The 20,669-nt window shown below is 38.8% G+C and overlaps 1 protein-coding gene across 3 annotated transcripts in view; it reads left to right on the top strand.

Annotated features, from left to right (window-relative positions):
- Window positions 1–20,669, top strand: part of LOC149080456 (uncharacterized) — a 1,573,269-nt gene that overhangs the window by 1,204,929 nt on the left and 347,671 nt on the right. For all 3 annotated transcript variants that reach the window (XM_089239569.1, XM_089239571.1, XM_089239572.1), the window contains one exon: window positions 10,224–10,331. In XM_089239569.1, coding sequence (XP_089095695.1) covers window positions 10,224–10,331 — 108 coding nt within the window. The remainder of the gene's footprint in view (window positions 1–10,223; window positions 10,332–20,669) is intronic.

The raw sequence follows: 20,669 nt of genomic DNA, 5'->3' as shown, positions 1-20,669 counted from the left end.
AAATTATGTTCTTTCGACTTTTTGGAATTTAATATCACTTTCTCATGTTGAGACGCACACGGTTATAAAATCAGAAAAATTTGAACCACTCTTAAACTCCAATTTAGCACTTGCGTATAAAAAAGTTTAGGTGCCAATATACCAGTTTTCTAGTCTTCTAGTCGTCATTACGACCTGGTTTGTCAAGTCTATGGTTATTCCTGGTGGTTTAACCGTGGCTTCCGTTTTCCATGTTCTTCTTCCTCATCATTACCCCGGATAATAAAGGTTCTGCTGCCGTTTGAAATTCTCTACTAATGAAATAGATAGAGGTGTTGTGAATTGGATCAGATGTCATAAGCAAAAATATTTATCTTCCAACTTGAATATGTATTTTTCTGTAATCATTGTTGGTGTGACTAGTGCAGGGCTACAACATACGGAAAAAAATTTACACGCCAAGATTTTATCTCCCGACAAAATCCGCCCGTAATAATGTATTTTTTTTTACTTCTCTGGGATTTAGGGACGCCTTCCCATGCTGGCAGAAATGCTAACAATTTCCGATAGTTTTATGCTGTTCTCAGACTTCGTTTCAGTTATCGTAAGTTAAAAAAAAATTAAGCGCCAGTGTCAACCTTTTAGTCGTTATGGTGACCGTGAGCATGGGATTTTTCAAGCCCTGGACTCAGGGGTGGCTTAAGCGAGGGTGCAAGAGGTGCGGTGCACCCGGGCGCTAGGTTGTTAGGGGCGGCATCTTGGACTTTCATTGGACACAAAAAATTTTATTTTCGTCTTCCCACTTGCCCGGTCCCTGAAACATGAGAAACGCCTTTGAAATAAATTTCTTTAGAAAAATTGCATCGTTATACATCAACTTTACAGCATAAGTAATGGTGGCCCATCAGTAAGTGCTATTTTGTGAATTATCTGGTATAATCAAGAATGGTAAAATAACGAGAGAGAAAAAGACAACAACTCCATTTTTTGAAAACGCATTTTATTCAACAGCGGAAAGTATGGTCAAGCACATTTTCTCGGCGAAGAATTGTGTGAGGTTTTCTCCTGAAAACAAAATAAGTTTATCCCAAGGTCTCCTAGGTTACAGTTCAGTCAGCCTCCCGCCAGGGTCATCTTCAGAGGTGGCACATAAGGCTTTGCACACGGGCGGTGGGTAAGCTCGAGCCGCCCCTGCCTCGACTAGCAGCATTATTACTTCCCACATAACAGCATTGTATGAATTCAGTGAAGCGTGATTCAAGAAGATTCCAGCTGTGTTTATTTCCTATTCCGCAGATCGTTACGCTAATCAATTTGTAAATTCTGGAAAATTCGAACCTGACTAATACTATCATAGTGGTTCTTAAAGGGTGCATCGCGATGAACTGCGACATTGATGAGTGCTTGTTCAGTTCTTTCGAAAAGTTATTTTTTAAACGATTATCATTTCTTAACAAACTATTCTGGGGAGTCGCGGATAAACGTTATCATGGCAAGGGAGCCGCGGGTGACCAAAGTTTGAGAACCACTGACTTATTAGGTAAGTTTGAATAAGGTTTGACAAATATTGGCACAAACAATCAAATATTCACCACTATGGCCAAAATACTTCTGTTCGTGACGTGCAAAGTTCGTAAGTCGAGCAATGGCTGATTATGGTTATTGGGTGCCGCAAAATTATTTTTCGCACCGGGCCGCGAAATTCCTAAGCCCGGCCCTGACTCCAGTTTCCTATAGCTCAGTGTGGACGACCGTCCTCAAGCAAAATACCTCCGTAAAATACGGGACAGATTCATTCTACCATATTATCAGACTCTTGGTGTGGTGATTGTCCCCATCCCCCCCCCCCCACACACCTCTTGGTTGGATATTAAGTGACAAAGAAGTCGGAGAAGCTTTCTTCCTAGAATGGGATTACTGCTATTTAACTTGTAAACACGCATAAAAACCCAACTTGTTGGATTTAATTAAGATATTTAAAAACATTAAAAAAGGAAAACGTCACACATTTACGCAGGGTACTCATCACAAAGGATCTATCTTCTTCGTGCTTATTTTAATTGAGTTTCATGGTAACATTCGTATAGTGCACGCACGGGCTAAGATGATAATAAAAGTGGTTAAATTAAAGTGATATTTCTGTATGATTTTTTTCTTTCATATTTATAAAACTCATGTGAACTTCATTTGAAATTATCCCTTTCGGACCCAGTACTAAGAAACACAAGGGGCAGGCAATCACCAGCTAAAGCACCGGGCCCTGCAACTTGGGCAGGCCCGTAACTAATCTGAGGCAAATTGGGCGGTGCAACGAGCCGAATGGGGAGCTTGTAACTCTTCCTTTTTCTGAGCATAACCATTTCAAGGAGACTCCAAGAAAAGACTGCCCCCGAGAAAGCACGCTACGGCCTTGGTGAACGGGCAGAGCCGTCTTAAGAGCAGCATGGGGGCCCTCCGGGCCAAGTGGTTTTTCTGAGGCCCTACCTAGTAAATTCTAGAAAATTTTAACTAGTTCTTATTTTCTACTCTTGAGGCTCCCAGGTGCCCTTGTGGCCCATGCGTTAAGACGGCACTGTGTGTGGGAAGGGGTTATTTTTTCTCTCTGTATATTTTTTTTAACCTCAGGACCTTCGGCTTTAATCTTAGCGATAACGCACAATTCTTGAAGTTTGGGTTGAACATCCCTGAGGTTGAAAAAAAAGAATATCTAAAGTGAAAAGAAGCAACCCGCACGTTTGTGCATAGAGGGGACATATTAAATGATTATGCAAAATCGTCGGTAAAAGTAAAAAATGTTACGAAATTTATCAAACTTACCTAGACGATTGGTGACTGTGCATTTGCCGATCGTATCACGTCAAAACATCGATAACAAAAACATCGTCCGTCAAAACATCGCCGTCACAAAAACATCGCCGTCAAAACATCGCCGTCACAAAAACATCGCCGTCAAAACATCGCCAAAACATCGCCGTCACAAAAACGTCAAAACATCGCCGAAAATTAAAAAATATATATATAAGTCGTATTTCCCTACATATATATAAATCAGTGGCTTTGTGTCTCAAAAAGACGTCGGATGTTTTTTATGCGCTTCATTGTTTTATTATTGCGTTATTTATTCCTTAAGACTATCACATATTTTTCTGAGACGTTAGAACATAAATAAAGGTACAGGTGAACTTGGCTAATTCAGATTCCATAAACTTTTGGGACACAGTGTAAAAAGCATTTTTTAAATAAAAATATAGTCATCCCATGTTGATGAATTGATTTAGAACTTTTCTGTGCTGCCCCCTTGAAATTTGAATTCACCAAGTTTGACTGTATTTATGTGTTATACCGTCTAGAGGCATACGTAGCAGGGGGGCTTGTACCCCCAAGCCAAACAAAACATCAACTTTTTTAAACATTCTCGTAAAAAAAAATTAAAATATTGAATTGAAATATCCTTTGCATGCTATTTCAATTGATTTCTATTAATTGATGCTTTTTGAAGGGTGGTAACTCTTTCTCCGGAAAAAATTCCATGTTTCTGTCCTTCCCCTACAAACCCAAGGAGTACCGCAGATCTCTTCAAACTTTTTCTAGTCGTAAACTCTGTCTGTACCTCATCATCAAGAGAAGAACACCCTTTACGGCAAGTTTGGCGGTATATTATCCGCAGGATTTTAAAAAAAAACCTTGTGTTTCAATAATAAATCCATTGGTACGCTAATTAAATTTATTAACGAAGCAATAGCATTATTTACACACACAAAATTTACAGTTCAGTCAAAAATCTTCAAATTCAGACTCACGCGTGATTCGGCATTAAATAACGGTTCTTCATATAATTCGAAAGAGTCAGTGTAATAATCAAGAGAATTTTCATTTTCAGAGTCAGAATCACTGGAGTCCAAAGTTCCAAAACACATTTTGTGAATGAACCCACTGATTATAAAATCACCTCTTGCCAAGCATCACTAACCCACTGGCATACATCAGTATAGGAAGCTCGGCGTAAATTTCCGCCTTTGTATAGGAATGGATTCCTTCAGTCATCCACTTTTACCAATAGGCTCTAACTTTGCTTCTTATAGGCCTGTTTATATTCCTGAATGTAAATTCTGAAAATTTTTAGTCAAACCACAATGACTGAAAGACAAGCACCACAATTTTTGAAGCGTGTTTTATGTTTTCTGGAATATGAGCTTTCATTGAATCCATAACTAGGAGAGTCATATTTTAGCGGCTGATAGCATCATTTTCTGCAGATTATCCGTAGCGGTAGCTAATCCTCATTTTTTAATGTTTAACCACTTTTTTAACACATAATCCGCGGATTATACGAAGTAAAATATAGTAATTATTGTTTTTTTTTAATTTACTGCTTTCTTTACTTTCCTTTGAGTAGCCCCTTGACAGTGCATGCGGAGCCCCTGGAGAGTGAATACGGAGCCCAGTTTGAGAACCGCTGTTCTATATGGTTTCATACAGGGATGTCTTAACAGCATGAGGGACCCCGGGAAAAGTGAAAAACTGATGCCTCCCCCCAAACTGGCTATGCTACTCCCTATTGTGTGCACTAGCCTATCATACTTTTTCTCCAGAATCATAGATGATGATTCGAATGACACGAATACCAGATATCATCATGAGGACTCCAGGGGCTGTACTATCTCTTCATGCTTATCAGGAATCCGATCCGTATCCCCGCCGATTATGACAATATAAGCATGAAAGGGAAATTTCCGTACTAGCAGCATTCTCCCTCCGAAAACAAGCATCGTATTTCTCCGAATATTCGGACGACGATAAGGATAGGGAGGACCCACTTCTTAAGCATCGGATGATCGTATTTTCCACTAGCCATCGCGAGTGGAAAATACGAAAAATTAAAAATTTATTTCTTGGACTTGGAAATTTATTACGATGACTTAAGTGGTGTTTTTTCTTGAAAGAAAACTGCAATTTCGTCGGCTTTTTGCAATAGATTGGATGGATTCAATTAGAAATCCAAATGTAGTATACAGTGGAACCTCGCTACAACGATGCTCGATTTAACGATAATTCCCTCTACAGCTATATTTTTTCGAGATTTTTTTTCACGGTATATTTCTCGATGATATAATTATATTATCCTAAAATTATATATATATATATATATATATATATAAAATAAATGAAGCAAAGTAATAATCACCCACGTCCATCAAAATAGGTATTGGAGGACAATACATTATTATCCCAATGTGATTTTGGTAGTTTCTTATGAAGTACGGCTTAAAAAGAACTTCAATAAATTAATTAGAATACTGAAATATCGTTCTGAATAATATTTACACGCTGAAAAATATATTTTAATTATAGAAATAACTCTTCATATACTCTTATTTTCCATCCTCCCCAAAAAAAAGTATTTAGCTGATAGCCCCGCTAACACCTTCCGTTTTTAACGTTAAAGAATGTGAAAAAAAAAAACCAACAAATGTTCTGCACGTGCATTACATGGAGGAAAGAATTAGTAAAACTGAATTGCGTTGCCACCGTCGTTGAACAAAAAATTCAGTAAATGTATAGCCCAAGCTTAATTTTGATTGGTCAGTGGTCGATCAGCCAAAGGGAAAAATCGCTTTTCCCTGTGTAGAAAGCGATTTCTTTGATTTTCCCTCTTTCACGTCACGTGACGTTAAGGAGTGAGCCTACGAATAATTCCTTGGTATCGTTTTTCGGATTATTCTTAACGTCATGCTTATGAACCGGTGCTTATAATTCGGATCGGATGAGAATAAGCATGAGGAGGTAGTACAGCCCCAGGCACTTTGCCCCCGGCCGCGCCGGGATGGGGCCTATGCAGCTTTGGTACCATGTTGTTTTGTCACTCCGCACAGGGTACGCCCAGATTAAAAAAAATTATAAGGCGCGCGCGCGCGTTGGTCTACAAAAAGAATAAATTCTTCTACGAACAATCCTGGTAATGAAAGAGTCTCAACAGCTCAATTATTGTATTAGCAACGAATATTGCAGTTTGATGAAGAAAACTATAGTGAATGGTTTATTAATTTAACGGTTTACCAGAAAATCTGTATCCCTCTTTTTGGAATCTAGAAACCATATTTCCATGACGGGGTGGTGCGCGAATGTATCCCCGGCTGAAAAAGCGTCTAATGATGGCTCTGCGTACAGATAATACAGAATCCGACGATGATGTCACTCTCCGCTTAGTCATGCAAAGGTTTTTTTAACACACACACACACACAGCTGGATGATGGGGGAATCGCTTCGGGGAATCGAACCCACGTCCTTTCACTTTCCAGGTGAAAGGACGTGTTCAGTGCACACCGAGCTCCAAGAAAAGACTGAAATATCCGTTGCCTCTGTAGTCTATGGCGTTCACCCGGTTAGTGAAAGGACGTTGATTTGCTTCCCCGCAGGGGCAGTTGAATTTTCTCTCTTTCCAAAATATATCTTCGCATCGCCAGCTGTTAAACAACCTTTGTATAATACAGAATAGATAAGAACTCTCTCTCTATTTATTGTCCATTACTCAAAAAAGGCCGAACTCGAAGAATTGAGAGAAAACTAATAGGTGTGGAAACAGTCGAACACACACATACACATGACAGTTTGGTTTTGTCACAACGAAAGCCGCTTTGAAAGTTTAATGCACTCTCTTAGTGCAGCTTTGGTTATCAGTTGAACAAAAAAGGAGTGAGGTGATTTCCATTACAATTTTTAATCCAATTAAATTTTTAATTAAAAAATTTTTCATGTGGAGATATTTTTTCCAGGGCCATGTTCAGGCGATGTTTTGAAGTGCGATGTTTTGACGTATTTGGCAATGTTTTTGACCGTGATGTTTTTGTCACAGCGATGTTTTGACGTAGACCTATTGCCGATACACTTTACCGGATCAACGCATTTACCGTAACATACATTTAATTATATATTTCATCAGCTCCAAAAAACCTCATTTCAAATATGCATAGATACATATCCGAAATGGATTTGCCGCTGCCCCCCCCCCCTTTGTTTTGGATATGTACACTACTTTATTTCCATATTTCCATGGAAGTCGCAACTAACCTACCCTATTCTGCTGCGTGGATTATACATTTAAAAAAAATTACGTTGAAATAAAAACAAAACTTCGGATCGATTGGTAAGGGACAATTCTAGGTTATGGTGTGTGGCAGGGTATTTTTTCCTATAATAGGGTTGTTAATAAGTGGAATAGCTTACCTCCGGAGGTAGTAAATTCTAACACAATTGACACATTTAAAAAGAAATACGATAAACATGTTGGAGTAAATCGAGAAGCTATCCATTCTTGGAATAAGACAACCACAAATATTTTTTATGGGTATTGTGTAATACTTCATCATGTATATATATTGTTCGTAATTGCATTTTTAATTGGGTTGCTGTATTTTAGTAATATATAACATCCATACTTGTATGGCCATCTTTTTCTCAGCCACCTCGTTGGGCATTTTACATGTTGTGGCCTTGTATTTGTATTTGTATTTGAATTTCTTAATGGATCAAAGTTGCATTACGATTTTTAACTTCGAAGCGGATTGAATCTTATCTACAACTTTTTTTCTGAGAGGTTTCATTAGTCATAATTACGTTAAAAATTTAATTACAAAAACATATTTTTAGATATAAAATCTCGCATTTCTCTCTTTCAGATGTTATCTTCTCATTTCCTGAAACATGGTCATAAAAATCCCTCTAGTTCCCGAACTTCTTTTTTTCTTGTTTCGCGGTGTGCCAGTCCAAATGTTTTCCAATACGTTTTGTATCCAATATGTTTTCCACTGTGCCTCAAATCGTAATACATGAGCTTACCTTACATTAACAGGGAGCTAGATTAAGTACACAATGATTTGTATTCCCAAATAATACATAACATAGTGGAAAAATTGCATGTTTTAATAAACTGGCATACTGTTTAATCTATTTGGTGAGACATATCATCGCTCTTCCACCTAGTACCTTACCAAGGTGCAAAACAGTGCCGTGAAGCATATTTTAGGGACAACGATGCCAATGGAATAACAATATATATTTTTCACCTCAAACTTTTTTCTTACTTTCAAGAACAGAATTGGGGGGGTCATGATTGTGGAATCTGGTTTGCAAAGCTGTTTTAGGCTTTACCGTTACTCACCGGGTATCTGGAACAAGATCCATGAAACTCCGAAAAGATGTTCAGTTGTGTATGTACGGTTTGTTACAATTTTCCACACACACATACGTTGCACTCTGGCGCAGGCTCGAGACAAAATCTCTACCCGAGCGGGACTTATTTTGGGCCCCCTGACCTCCCCAATTAAAAAAACTTCGTTTTGTTTTTATTGGGGGAGGCAATCGCTTCGTTTTGATGGGTTCAAAGAAGGAACAGCGATATTTTATGTCATGACATATCACGTCGAATTTTTTTTTTGCCATTTTACCTTTTTTTCGCGTTTCCACTTCAGATATGACGCTCCTCCAAAAGCGAGCAGAAATAATTTTCTGTAATTTCTTTCACCCTTTTACGTCGGATTTGGTGCTCCTACTGGGGAGAGGGGGGCAGATATCATTTCCCCTAACTTTTTTTCGCCCTGTCTACATCAGACTTGGCGCTCTTCCTACAGTGGGCACAAATAATTTTTTCTTTCACTTCGGATTTCACGGCTTTCTAGAGCACACCCACTGCCACCGAGCTGCCTCTGGTTGAACCAACAGGAAAGTCTGGTGAGTCGGGAGAATGACCTGTGATCGCGGGCGTCAAAGTGCATGGGTTTTCTCGTGTGAGCACATTTTTGTTTCTCCTCGTATAACAGGTAGGAACGAAACCCAAGCGCAGGATCCCTATTTAAAATGGTCAGCAAATCATAGGTTTTAATTAATTCTTTTTTTTAATATTTATTCAAAATTTTTTTTGGAAACACTGTACTGTGTTGACGATTCAATAAAAGTAATACGAGTCGGGGAAAAAGAGGCATGAAAGGCCCTTGGCTCAAAATCTTTCCCATACACCTTCAATTCCTATAATACTCCACACAAAACAGGAAAACACTTTTGCTCTCGTTAATAGAAAAATTGGGTGACTGAGAGCGATTCTCTCCTCCATTATTTCAATTCTTTACAGCACAACAAAAGAGAAAAAAAAATTGCGTCTTCCCCACACAATTTCCTGCAGGGGTAAACGAAAAGAGCTCAAGAGAGAGAGAGTGTGTGTGTATTTTAATCTGACCAAAATCACACTATATACTGTACGTATATAGGTGCTCTGCCCATCGATTCTTTTCTTTTCGAAAAATAACCGTAATATTATATACACTCAAACCTCCAATTTTTTTCTTATCTCGGTCATTTTTCATGTATATTATATAGTTATTTTTTAAATATGTATCTTAAAGATATATTTCTAGTACTATATATCTAACGTGATTCGGCGCTCCTTCTCATTTGGCGCCTGGTGCAATTGCACCGGTCGCACTGCCCTAAGACCTCCCCTGGTAACAGAGTATGGTATTTTGCTGGCGAACCGTTGATCTTAGAGGCATACTCCAAAGTAGAAGCGTCCAAATAACATGTAGCACTCAGACATGTATTTATATTGTCAGGGGTTGCATATAGTTATTAAGTTATATAGTTATAGCTCTTTCCAAAATATATCTTCGCATCAGCGAGCTGTTAAAAAAACCTTTGTATGGATAGCGGAGAGTGACATCATCCTCGGAAACACTCTCTAGTTAGCAGAAAAATGGAGTGATGGAGGGAAATGACTTTCTGAGGTTTTGGTATACAGCAGTATTTGGAGTTGTGGCTGTGGGTGTGCGCACCAGTGGCCAACTGTATAAAAAGTCCCCTATTCGAATGCAGCCGGTGATGGCAAATTGGTGAAAATTTAAAGAATTATTTGACACTGGTATCGGTGATATTGCTATAAGATGCGTAGTAAGATTTGCACTAAGCAGTTTGACATTCATCCTAATGTGTCGATTTCTGAATGGTAATTCACGATATGATTGCAATTCAATCTGATTTGTTATTCGAGATATGATTGCACTTTTCTTTTTGAATCCAATTGAATTCAATGGAGTGTCAAGTTATCGAGGTTCCACGGTAAGAAAAAAGGCCTCTAATACATGGCAATAGAAAAAGTTTCAAACGTACACTTCTATGTCTTAGACACGAGTGTTTGCTGCACTGCACGGATACGCAAATCCGGTGAAATAAATGTCAACATTCATTATTCATTTAGGGTCATCAAGGAAAAGAAGGTGAAACAGGAATTTCTGGTCGTCCAGGTGATAGGGGTTCTCTTGGTATAGATGGATCGCCCGGAGCTCCTGGTGTTTCAGGAATTCATGTAAGTATCAAATTTTGAAAATGTTTTTGCTATTCTCAGATGCATTGACGCAGGAGAACGGGTGCATATTTCGCATGTGCACTGCTTTTCCGCGAGTGTACGCTTTTTTCAGTGAAGAGCCATATTCAGCCAATCACGTCGCTTCTTGGTTTACCATAATTCCCACTACCGTAATATCGTACGATCTGTTGTGCTTTTGGTTACAAGACGGCTTTGTTATGTAATTACTGGAATGTATTCTGACAGATTAACACGCTGTATGCCAAACAAACACTGTTTACTTTAATTCGCCTGAGGGACAAATTAAAATTCCGTGGTTAATTTGGTAGCGAGTGTGAAGGTAGTAATAAATTTTGAAAAAGGCGAAATTTTTAGGCTTCAGTGAGATTCACTAAAAGTATATGCTTTTTTCTCACTGAAACTTTGTCAAGATAAGACGCACGTTTATCTTCTCCATTCTTTTGCACCGACCGAAAAAATGGCACCCACCTGCGCCAAACTTGATAAACGGATTTCCGCTATAGAGCTGTTAGAGCATGTAAAACAGAGGAAGGCATCAAATGGAGGTATACAAATAAAACTTGCACATCAATGCTGTATACTGATGAAAATGGTACAATAATGTTCAACCTAAGAATCATCTCGAGAGGCAAATAATATCGAATGCCATCAAAAGAAAAGCGGAAGAAAATATCTTTGACAAACAATCAAAAATCATAAAAGAAGAAATTCATGTCATTCCGAAAATATCAACGTGAAAGATTGGTAATATATAAGAAAAAATATGTATCGAGTAAGGCAAAAAAATCTACCCACGTTGCCACAAAGCTTAGATAAAGTGCATGCTGCATTAGAAAATCTTGACGTAACATCATTTCGAGGTGAAAATTTGCTGCAGTTTAATGACCGAGATCGTCACAGTGTTTGTCTTGCAGCGAAATCAAGTTTGATCTATTTGAGAAAACAAAGTAAAATATTTGTCGACGATACTTTTGTTTACGGTCCAAACTTTTTTTGTTAGCTATTCACTGTCCATGTTGTTGAGAATGAGCGTTACTTCCCATTGGTATTTTTCTGCTCCCAGACAAAATCAGCCAAACTTATGTGCATTGCTTCAAAATGATTATTGAATTATGCGGAAAGATTTCATGCCGCTCGAAGTTGTTGCTGACATTGAAACTATACACAAAGCTGAGAAGGAAGTACGGCCCAACTGTAGCATCACTGGTTGTCGGTTCCATCTGAGCCAAGCATGGTACCGAAAAATTCAAGAATATGTCAGTGGGGATTATAAAGATTTTAATTCTGAAAAATCTGAGTGGCTTCACTTGTGTTTCGGCTTGCAATTTTTGAAAGATGAAGATGTTTCTGACACTTTCGTAGACCTCATGTCAGACCAATCTACAGGCAAAAATATTGAGAAATTCGCGGATTACATGACGGAGAATTACACATCGGAGAACTCAAACTTTCCGCCAGAAATATGGGCAAGTCCCTGTGTGACTTTAGAACGTACCACGAATGCATGAGAATCGTTTCATTCACGGTACAAGGACAGTTTTTTCATCTCAATCCAAACATATTCTGTTTTTTGAAGTTATTATAGATATTCATGTTTTGAAAAACGGTGGGTAAAATAACAAAAGGTTTAATATAAATATAAGAAACGGAAAAAGTTGTTATTGAAAATCTTCTCAAACAGTACTATGACCGAAAAGAAATATCAAGAAAGCAATTCCTGACAGGTGTAGCTTTTCACTACAAAAAATTGATAGTTTTATTCTTAATTGTGTGAGCATTAATTTTCTTTATTATTATATCTGCAGTATTTTTATCCCCTGAAATTTTCAAATCGAAATTTCCCGATACTGAAATGTAGGCTCATAGCCATGATTCATATTTGAACATTTGTATAAAAATTGCATTATTATTTAAAGAAATACATACAATGAATTGTGATGTGACGTTTGAATTGTATGTACCTGTATTGCACATCGTATTTTTCAATTTATAACTTACGTTTAGAACATAAAGTTTTTATTTATTATAAAGTTTACGTTTACAGAAAAGCTGTATAAGGCTAATTTTCAAAAAATTGGACAAAAGGGACATTTTTCAAAATATCACCATATACCATATCACTTCCACGTCGGGACGGAGAAAGAAAACAGAACTGTCACGGAAAATACGGGACATATGGTCACCCCACGCGGAGACTTATTTTTAAGCTATTTGTAAAATCAACCCTTCCAAGAGTGAGCTCTATATCCACCCCTGCATCTGCGACTCCCTAGAATAGTTCAGTAGATATTTTCATTTACAAAAGAACCTCATCATAAAGTATAAATATAGGTCACAAATCAATATCTCCAGCTCGCCACGACGCCATTGAAAAGGATGGCGATGCTCCTAGGAGCCGTGACGCACACTTTGAGAAACACTGCTGTAGACACATTGATGCCGTAATAACGGGAGCCCGCAGCAATGAAGCTAACCTTTGTAAATATTTTGAATTTTCCTTTCACGTTTTTCATTTATAGGAACATTTAAACGACAGACTTGAATTTTGAAAATATGGTGATATTTTTCATCAAAAAGAAATTTATATCAAACGAGGAATGCACACAAAATATGAAAAGTTTTCTCTCTTCTATGAATATTTTACATTATTATAGTATATTTTAATGCAGTTAATTTAAAAATCATCTACACCAGGGATGTGTAACATCCGGCCTGCGGACCAAATGCTTCCCGCAAAGGGCTTCCATCCGGCTTGCGAAAGGTATTCGGTATGAAAGTGTAAATATATGTACACAAAACGCCATATATACTACTAAGACTGCCCATATCTCCTCGAAAAAAATTACGGTATATCGAGAAGAGAGTAGTAGTAGAGTTCGCAGAAAAAAATAGTTCGACAAATGTGAGAGATATTTATGATTATAATTTATTATGGTAATTATAGTAATATAATTTATAAGTTACGGTAATGTCCAGTAAAATACAAAAATCCTACACCCTGATATATACACTTTTTTTTATCTTTATCTACCTTTCTTTTTCTCTTTTTTTGTGGCAAAATCTGAGTTGTGCTTATATGTACTAATCCTGTCTCTATAGACTGAGTGACACCCCCAATCAGAAGTTGGTAACTTTCCCCCTCCTTCCGTCACTCACAAGGATTAAAATCAGACTGGGCGCAATCGACCTGTTTGGGGGAATACATTGGAAGTGGAAACACTCCCATTTTTGGCGCAAACGACCGAGCCCCGTTTGCCTTCGACCGAATTGAGGCTAAGCTGACTACGTTGGATTCCAGTAGGGGAAAACTTGAATGCTTGAATTCAATCAGTGATATTTCAAAAAATGTCAATTGCATGAGTGAGAAATTTGAGAAGCTGAAACTAACCATCAGCAAATTACAAGACGAGAGTAGGAAACTATGGGAGGGGAACCAAATGATGTGGCGCTAAAACCAAATGCTGGAATATAGGCTTGAACACATGAATGCCTATGCACGAAGAAATAACCTCATCATCCGAAATGTTCCTGAAGGAAAAGGAGAGGGTACGGAAGAGAGATTGGTTTGAAACTTGCGGAGAAGATGGAGGTGACAGTGGCCAACAGCAACATCGAAGCAAGTCACCGTCTCGGAAGCAGAAAAGACAACGGTTGATGAATTATAGTTCGTTTTGTCAACCGTCAGCACAAGGAGCAGATACTCACTAAAGCGAAAAAGAGGCAGTCTACAACCAATTATCTTAGATTTCCAATAGAAGAAACAAGGATTTTTTTCAGTGACACCAAGGATGCAAGATATCTACATCCTTTCCCTGGCAGCAAAGAAGACTCACGATTGGTGTTTCCTTTGGACGAAGAATGGTGCCATCTACGCCCGAAAGTACGAGGAGAGCAGTGTTCTAGCTATGCTCCAAATACGATATAAAGGAGGTCTACGAAAGACAAGGTATAGAAAGATAAGTATTTTCACGAATTTTTTCTGATTCCGTAGAATTTTTTTCAGTTAAATTTAAAAATGTAATAAAAAAAATCAATACTACGAACACTTCGCGGTTAATTAATTAGAGAAATTTTAGCACTGAGGAAATTTATGCATTATATATAACAAAAAAAAACACTGCAAATTATCATTGTTTCACGCAAATATACGAAGCCTCAAAAAGAATTTCGACTCATTATCTGAAATTTTGACGTGTGTCCTTTTAAAATTATCGCGTTAAGTGAAATCAGGGTCACTAATAAGGTTGAATATAATTAATTACTTGGGTATTAAAGATTTTGACCTACTAATTTCACCTACAACAGATAGCTCACATGGTGGCTCTGAAATGTACGTGCATAATAAATTGAATTACAAATGCCAATCAGAAATACTTATTGATGAACGTGAATCAGTATTGTGAGATTTTAATCATAAACGATAATTATTATTTATCATATATACAGTTGCAGACATTCCTACACGTCTTTCGTCCACCGCGTCGTCAATCCTTCTCCCCGTTCACTCTCTGCGCACGCGCACCACACACAGTCACCAACTCGATCTCGACATGTGGTGCCATCTTTCCCACAATCGGCCATCCTGCAAATCTTCCGTCCCGGAAGATCTGTTTTTCCGAAACATCCACTTCATCATGTACTCAGCACAGCTGACGATCCTCGACGGTACGTCATAATCACCGATCTTGTCGTATGCGTCTTTCATCTTGACTTTCACCAGTCTGTCGAGGTTTCGACACTCTGACTGCGTCTTCAAGTCCTCGAACTGATATCCCTTGATCGCGATCAAAACAGCAGCACGACATTTATCTGCGATCTTCCGTCTTGAGTTGAACGTCTTCCTCTTTTCGTCTGTCACTTCATCCATCTGTTTCTTAGCCATCCATCTTATCAAAGCCTCAGTCAAGAGTGTTTCAACTCTCATTTGCATTTCACCCATGCACCTTGATACAGTTTCGTCAATGGCTTGATGTAACGAATATTTCAATGCCTTCATCTCTTCCTCTTTCTCCCTTTGTAGGAAATTCTTCTGCTCCGTCAGTAAAACCTCTTTCTCTCGTTCGAATTCAGCTTTCAGTTCCATCTCTTTTTCATTCAGTCTCAACATCAGCTCCATTTGGTGTCTTTCCGTCATCTCAGATAGTTTTTGTTTCAGTTGTTTAATGACACTCTTGTCGTCCGGCTCAATCTGCTTACTTTTCTTCCCTAACTTTTAATTAACGTCCTTGTATATGTCCCACGTCAACTTCGTTTTCACTCACCGCAGCTGTCAACGGAACACAATTTGTTGATGCTGATGATTTCGCTTCAGCCTTATCACCGTCTGTTAAGCGAGCGTTTTTTCCCTCATTCACTGGCATTGATTCGTCGTCTTGTAAACACACGATTTGAGCATACTTTACTGAAGTTTCGGCGTCATCACGTAAACCACCAACTTCGATACCTCTCTCAGTGAAGGAGATGTTTACTTTACATATGACATCCGCACCCATAACCACCTGATTGCAAAGGTTCTTTACAACATACACTTTCGTGGAAACAGCGTGTCTATCGATGAATATGTCAGCGCAAAAAAAAACCTAAGGGAGAGACAGTTTCTCCGGCTATACCCATCAATGTCACACCATCAAAACACATACTGGGTGATCCTAATTCACAATGAAAACTTTGATTGATCATGGTTACGTCACTTCCCGTATCAAATAATGCATCTACTTTTTTATCCATGATCTTCACGATTTTTGACAATTACTTCTTTTACATTCATCTGGGACACTGACTGTTTTATTCACATCTTTTCGCGAGCAATCAATATATTTGTGTCTGAACTTATTACACCGGAAGCATTTAACGCCACGCGACTTATTTCTACAGTCTTTTGAGAGATGATTTCTTTCTCCACAGTAGTAACATCTGATGCTAGCTCTTTGACTCACATCTGGTCTTGGCATCGGGTTGTAAGAAGCTCTTGGCTTGTTTCCGCGCTCACGTTGACACTCGGTCGAAGGTGCTGGATAGCGGTACCCTCGATTATTGCTAGTTTTCAAGTCATCATACACCACCAAATTCGCCTTGAACTCTCTCACCGTCGTCGCACCGTATAGCAAGATTTTGTGTTTGTCCTCTGGAATGCCGTCTAGGACATACTCAATAATTGCAGCGTCCTCGATATTGCCTCTGTTAGCAATTTCTTTCATATGCAAGAAATATTCACGAGCTGTCTCATCTTTGAGTTTCCTTTCAGATAGCATCTTATGTATTTGAGCGCTGCTCAATTTTGAACCAAACTCATCCAGGAGCGCATCTTTCAAGATCACCCACGAGCTGATACCTCTCTCACCTTGGATGAATAACTTTGCGAAACCTTTGAGTCGTTTCTTCGCGAACACAAACAAATGCAACTCCGGCCACCTGAAAATCTGAGCCATGTTTTCCAGCTCCTCGACGAATTTCTCGACTGGATAGGTGCTCGTGCCATCAAACGGCTGTATCGAGTCCTCGACGTCTTTCAGATTCATGGCAAAGTTCATCCTGAAGCACTGGGAATCAGCAGAACCAGGTCTTGGAACTATCGATTCGTTGTCATTTACCGGAAGCGGAGTCTCTGACATCTGTTGTAACGCTGAGGTCGGTTCATGAGTCCGAGTCGTCATACATCGTTGGTCATCTAGCTTTTCTTCGTAATTGGAAATGGAAACACTACGATGGTCGTCGTCTTCATCGCCGGATTCTTCGTCGTCAGATGCCTGAAGTTTCTGATTCAAGCCGTTCAAGTCCATCAGAGTTGATAAAATGTTTTTTGGCAGTTGATCCCGTCTTACATCACAGTCTAGGCACAGGAAATTTGCAACCAGCAACTGATCTGTATCACTCCATTGTTCAACAATTAGAGCCAGGCGATTTTCGTATTCGTCGGAGCGATGTTCGCATCGAAGGCCATTGAAATTCCTGAGTCTCTTTCGATTTCCCCTATCGCCCTCAGGCCCGAATATGAGTTCGTGTAACTTCTTAACAATCTTTGCGGACGCGCTCTTTATTTTAGCGTTAATTTGAGGGATTTCACCCAAACAAATCGACATTCTGTTCATCGGAAACTGATCAAAACGCACTCACCGTGAACTCAAAATCGTCGTCGTTGATTAGCGTGCTTTCGTCGTCGAAATGCTGTTACCGTCGTAGATCAGCGAGATTCGTCGTCGTCGAAAGGAATCTGCCGTTGCCGTCATCGATCAGCGAAATTTGTCGTCGAAAGGAATCCACCGTTGCCGTCGTAGATCAGTGAGATACGTCGAATGGAAACCGTCTTCGTTGAAAGGAGTTGGATCGTCGTCTCGTCTTGAAATGGCGTCGTCACGAGAAGGAAACCGTCGTCACTGGAAAGAAACTGTCATCTTGAAAATCTCGGGAATCATCGCCATAGGAAACGTCGTCGTCACTGAAAAGAAACTGTCGTCTTGGAATGGCGTCGTCACTGAAAAGAAACTGTCGTCGTTGATTAGCGTGCTTTCGTCGTCGAAATGCTGTTACCGTCGTAGATCAGCGAGATTCGTCGTCGTCGAAAGGAATCTGCCGTTGCCGTCATCGATCAGCGAAATTTGTCGTCGAAAGGAATCCACCGTTGCCGTCGTAGATCAGTGAGATACGTCGAATGGAAACCGTCTTCGTTGAAAGGAGTTGGATCGTCGTCTCGTCTTGAAATGGCGTCGTCACGAGAAGGAAACCGTCGTCACTGGAAAGAAACTGTCATCTTGAAAATCTCGGGAATCATCGCCATAGGAAACGTCGTCGTCACTGAAAAGAAACTGTCGTCTTGGAATGGCGTCGTCACTGAAAAGAAACTGTCGTCGTTGATTAGCGTGCTTTCGTCGTCGAAATGCTGTTACCGTCGTAGATCAGCGAGATTCGTCGTCGTCGAAAGGAATCTGCCGTTGCCGTCATCGATCAGCGAAATTTGTCGTCGAAAGGAATCCACCGTTGCCGTCGTAGATCAGTGAGATACGTCGAATGGAAACCGTCTTCGTTGAAAGGAGTTGGATCGTCGTCTCGTCTTGAAATGGCGTCGTCACGAGAAGGAAACCGTCGTCACTGGAAAGAAACTGTCATCTTGAAAATCTCGGGAATCATCGCCATAGGAAACGTCGTCGTCACTGAAAAGAAACTGTCGTCTTGGAATGGCGTCGTCACTGAAAAGAAACTGTCGTCTTGGAATGGCGTCGTCGCTGAAAAGAAACTGTCGTCTTGAAAATCTCGGGAACCATCGTCATAGGAAACGTCGTCGTCTTGGAAATCAATCCATCCATCCATCCCGGCAAGAGCCCCCATATTTGTGAGATTTTAATCATAAACGATAATTATTATTTATCATATATACAGTTACAGACATTCCTACACGTCTTTCGTCCACCGCGTCGTCAATCCTTCTCCCCGTTCACTCTCTGCGCACGCGCACCACACACAGTCACCAACTCGATCCCGACATGTGGCGCCATCTTTCCCACAATATGGACTGAAGTTAACTATCATAATTAAAAGGAAAGCTAATTATTAGATCAATTTATCGACGTCCTAGCTCTAATGTGAAAAGATTTTAAGAGTCACTTGATTTTCTTAAACTCGCTGTCCTCAAAGTTTACTGAAATATCAGTTTGTGGTGATATCAACACAAATTTATTAGCTAATAAAACTTTTTCAGATTATAATAACATTTTATTTTCTTACGGTCTAGAGCAGTGGTGCTTAAACCAAGAGTCACGTCAATAAACTAGAGTAGCGGTTCTCAACCTTTTCTGACTCGCGGAGCCCTTTGAGTGCATAATTCTATGGCGGTTATACAGGGTATACAGGGTGTTCTGTTAATGGATCAACAAACTCGGGGGGTTGTCAGTAGGCATCAAGAGGAACAAAAATTACAATGGAACATGGTATCGCAAACCACGTGAAGAGGTTGAAAATTGCGAAAAGCGCATGTAGGCTCTGAGTCCAGAGGAGATGGAAGCTGGACGTCAGTTGACCGTTGCAGTTGCTTTGTCATATATTTTCTTGACGATATTGTGTGTGATGTAAGTCTTCTCTACCCCAATTACATCTAGAGCTTTAAAAACAGCAAATGTGAAGACAGAGTCAAATGTTTTTTTCAAAACCAATGAAGGCCATACACAATGGTAATTCGTATTCCTTATGTCTCTCTATAAGTTCCCTGATTGTTTGGATGTGATCCATTGTACATAGCACTTCGAAATCCTGCCTGTTCTTTTGGTTGAGCTTCGTCCAATTTGGATTCAAGCCTATATATCAGCACTTTGGTGAAGATTTTATAAATTACTGATAGGAGACTGATTGGTCGATAGTTCTTGATATCCTCTTTTTAACCCTTTTTGTAAAGAAGAACTATCATTGCGTTATTCCAATCTTCAGGCACATCCGATTTTGTGAAACAATTTGTGAACAAAGCGTCTATCATACTGGCAAATTCTTCTCCTGCTTCTTTAATAATGTCTATTGAAATCCCATCTTCACCTGGGCATTTGCCTTTTCTCATACATCTTATAGCCTTGTAGACTTCCTCTTTTTTTTTTTTTTTTTAATTGGACAAAACAGAACACGTTACAAAATACAAAAGAAAGACAGATGATAAGACAAAAATACATAAAAAATAAACAAAAATGGACATACATATACACCCACTCTGTGACCCTCAAGGGACTACTTGTCCTTCCAGAAGGTCGAATAGTTTGTAATACTATATTTCAAGCAACCTTCATTATTGTTCTATTATCATAAACAATAAACAGTAATAATTTATGTTCGTGTGCACGCACAATGATTGGATTTTTATAATGTCACAAAAATATGTCGAAAAAAATTTCAAATTAAAACAATAATTATATCTTGTTCATAGTAGAATTATGTATATCTTGTTCATAGTAGAATTATGTATATCTTGTTCTCTTAGAATTTTGATTAGTATTCATGAAAATTGTTGAAAGTATTGATATTTATTATAGATATCTCTATGCACAAAAATTAAACACATGTATTGTAAAAGTTAGAAAAAAATATTTTTCAATGTAAATATTTCTTTTGTATTAGTGTTTCAAATACAATGCTCTTCGCAAAATCAAAGATATAATTCAATCTTTTATTAGTATGATTAGCAGTTTGGTATTTATTTAAAATCTTTGGAGCAGTGTAACTAAAACCTTTTTTGAATAGAGTTTTATATGTGAATGGCACTTTTTTATTTGTTATTGGCACTTGATATTCCATACTTAATCTACTTGATGATCTGTTTCGATTCTTTATTAACCATTCTTCATT

The sequence above is a fragment of the Pholcus phalangioides genome, unplaced genomic scaffold (assembly GCF_987345545.1).
Source record: "Pholcus phalangioides strain wild (caught in Gottingen) unplaced genomic scaffold, Ppha-v1.0 ptg000011l_1, whole genome shotgun sequence".
NCBI classification, from domain to species: Eukaryota; Metazoa; Arthropoda; class Arachnida; order Araneae; family Pholcidae; genus Pholcus; species Pholcus phalangioides.
This window is presented reverse-complemented; position numbering and strand designations above follow the sequence as displayed.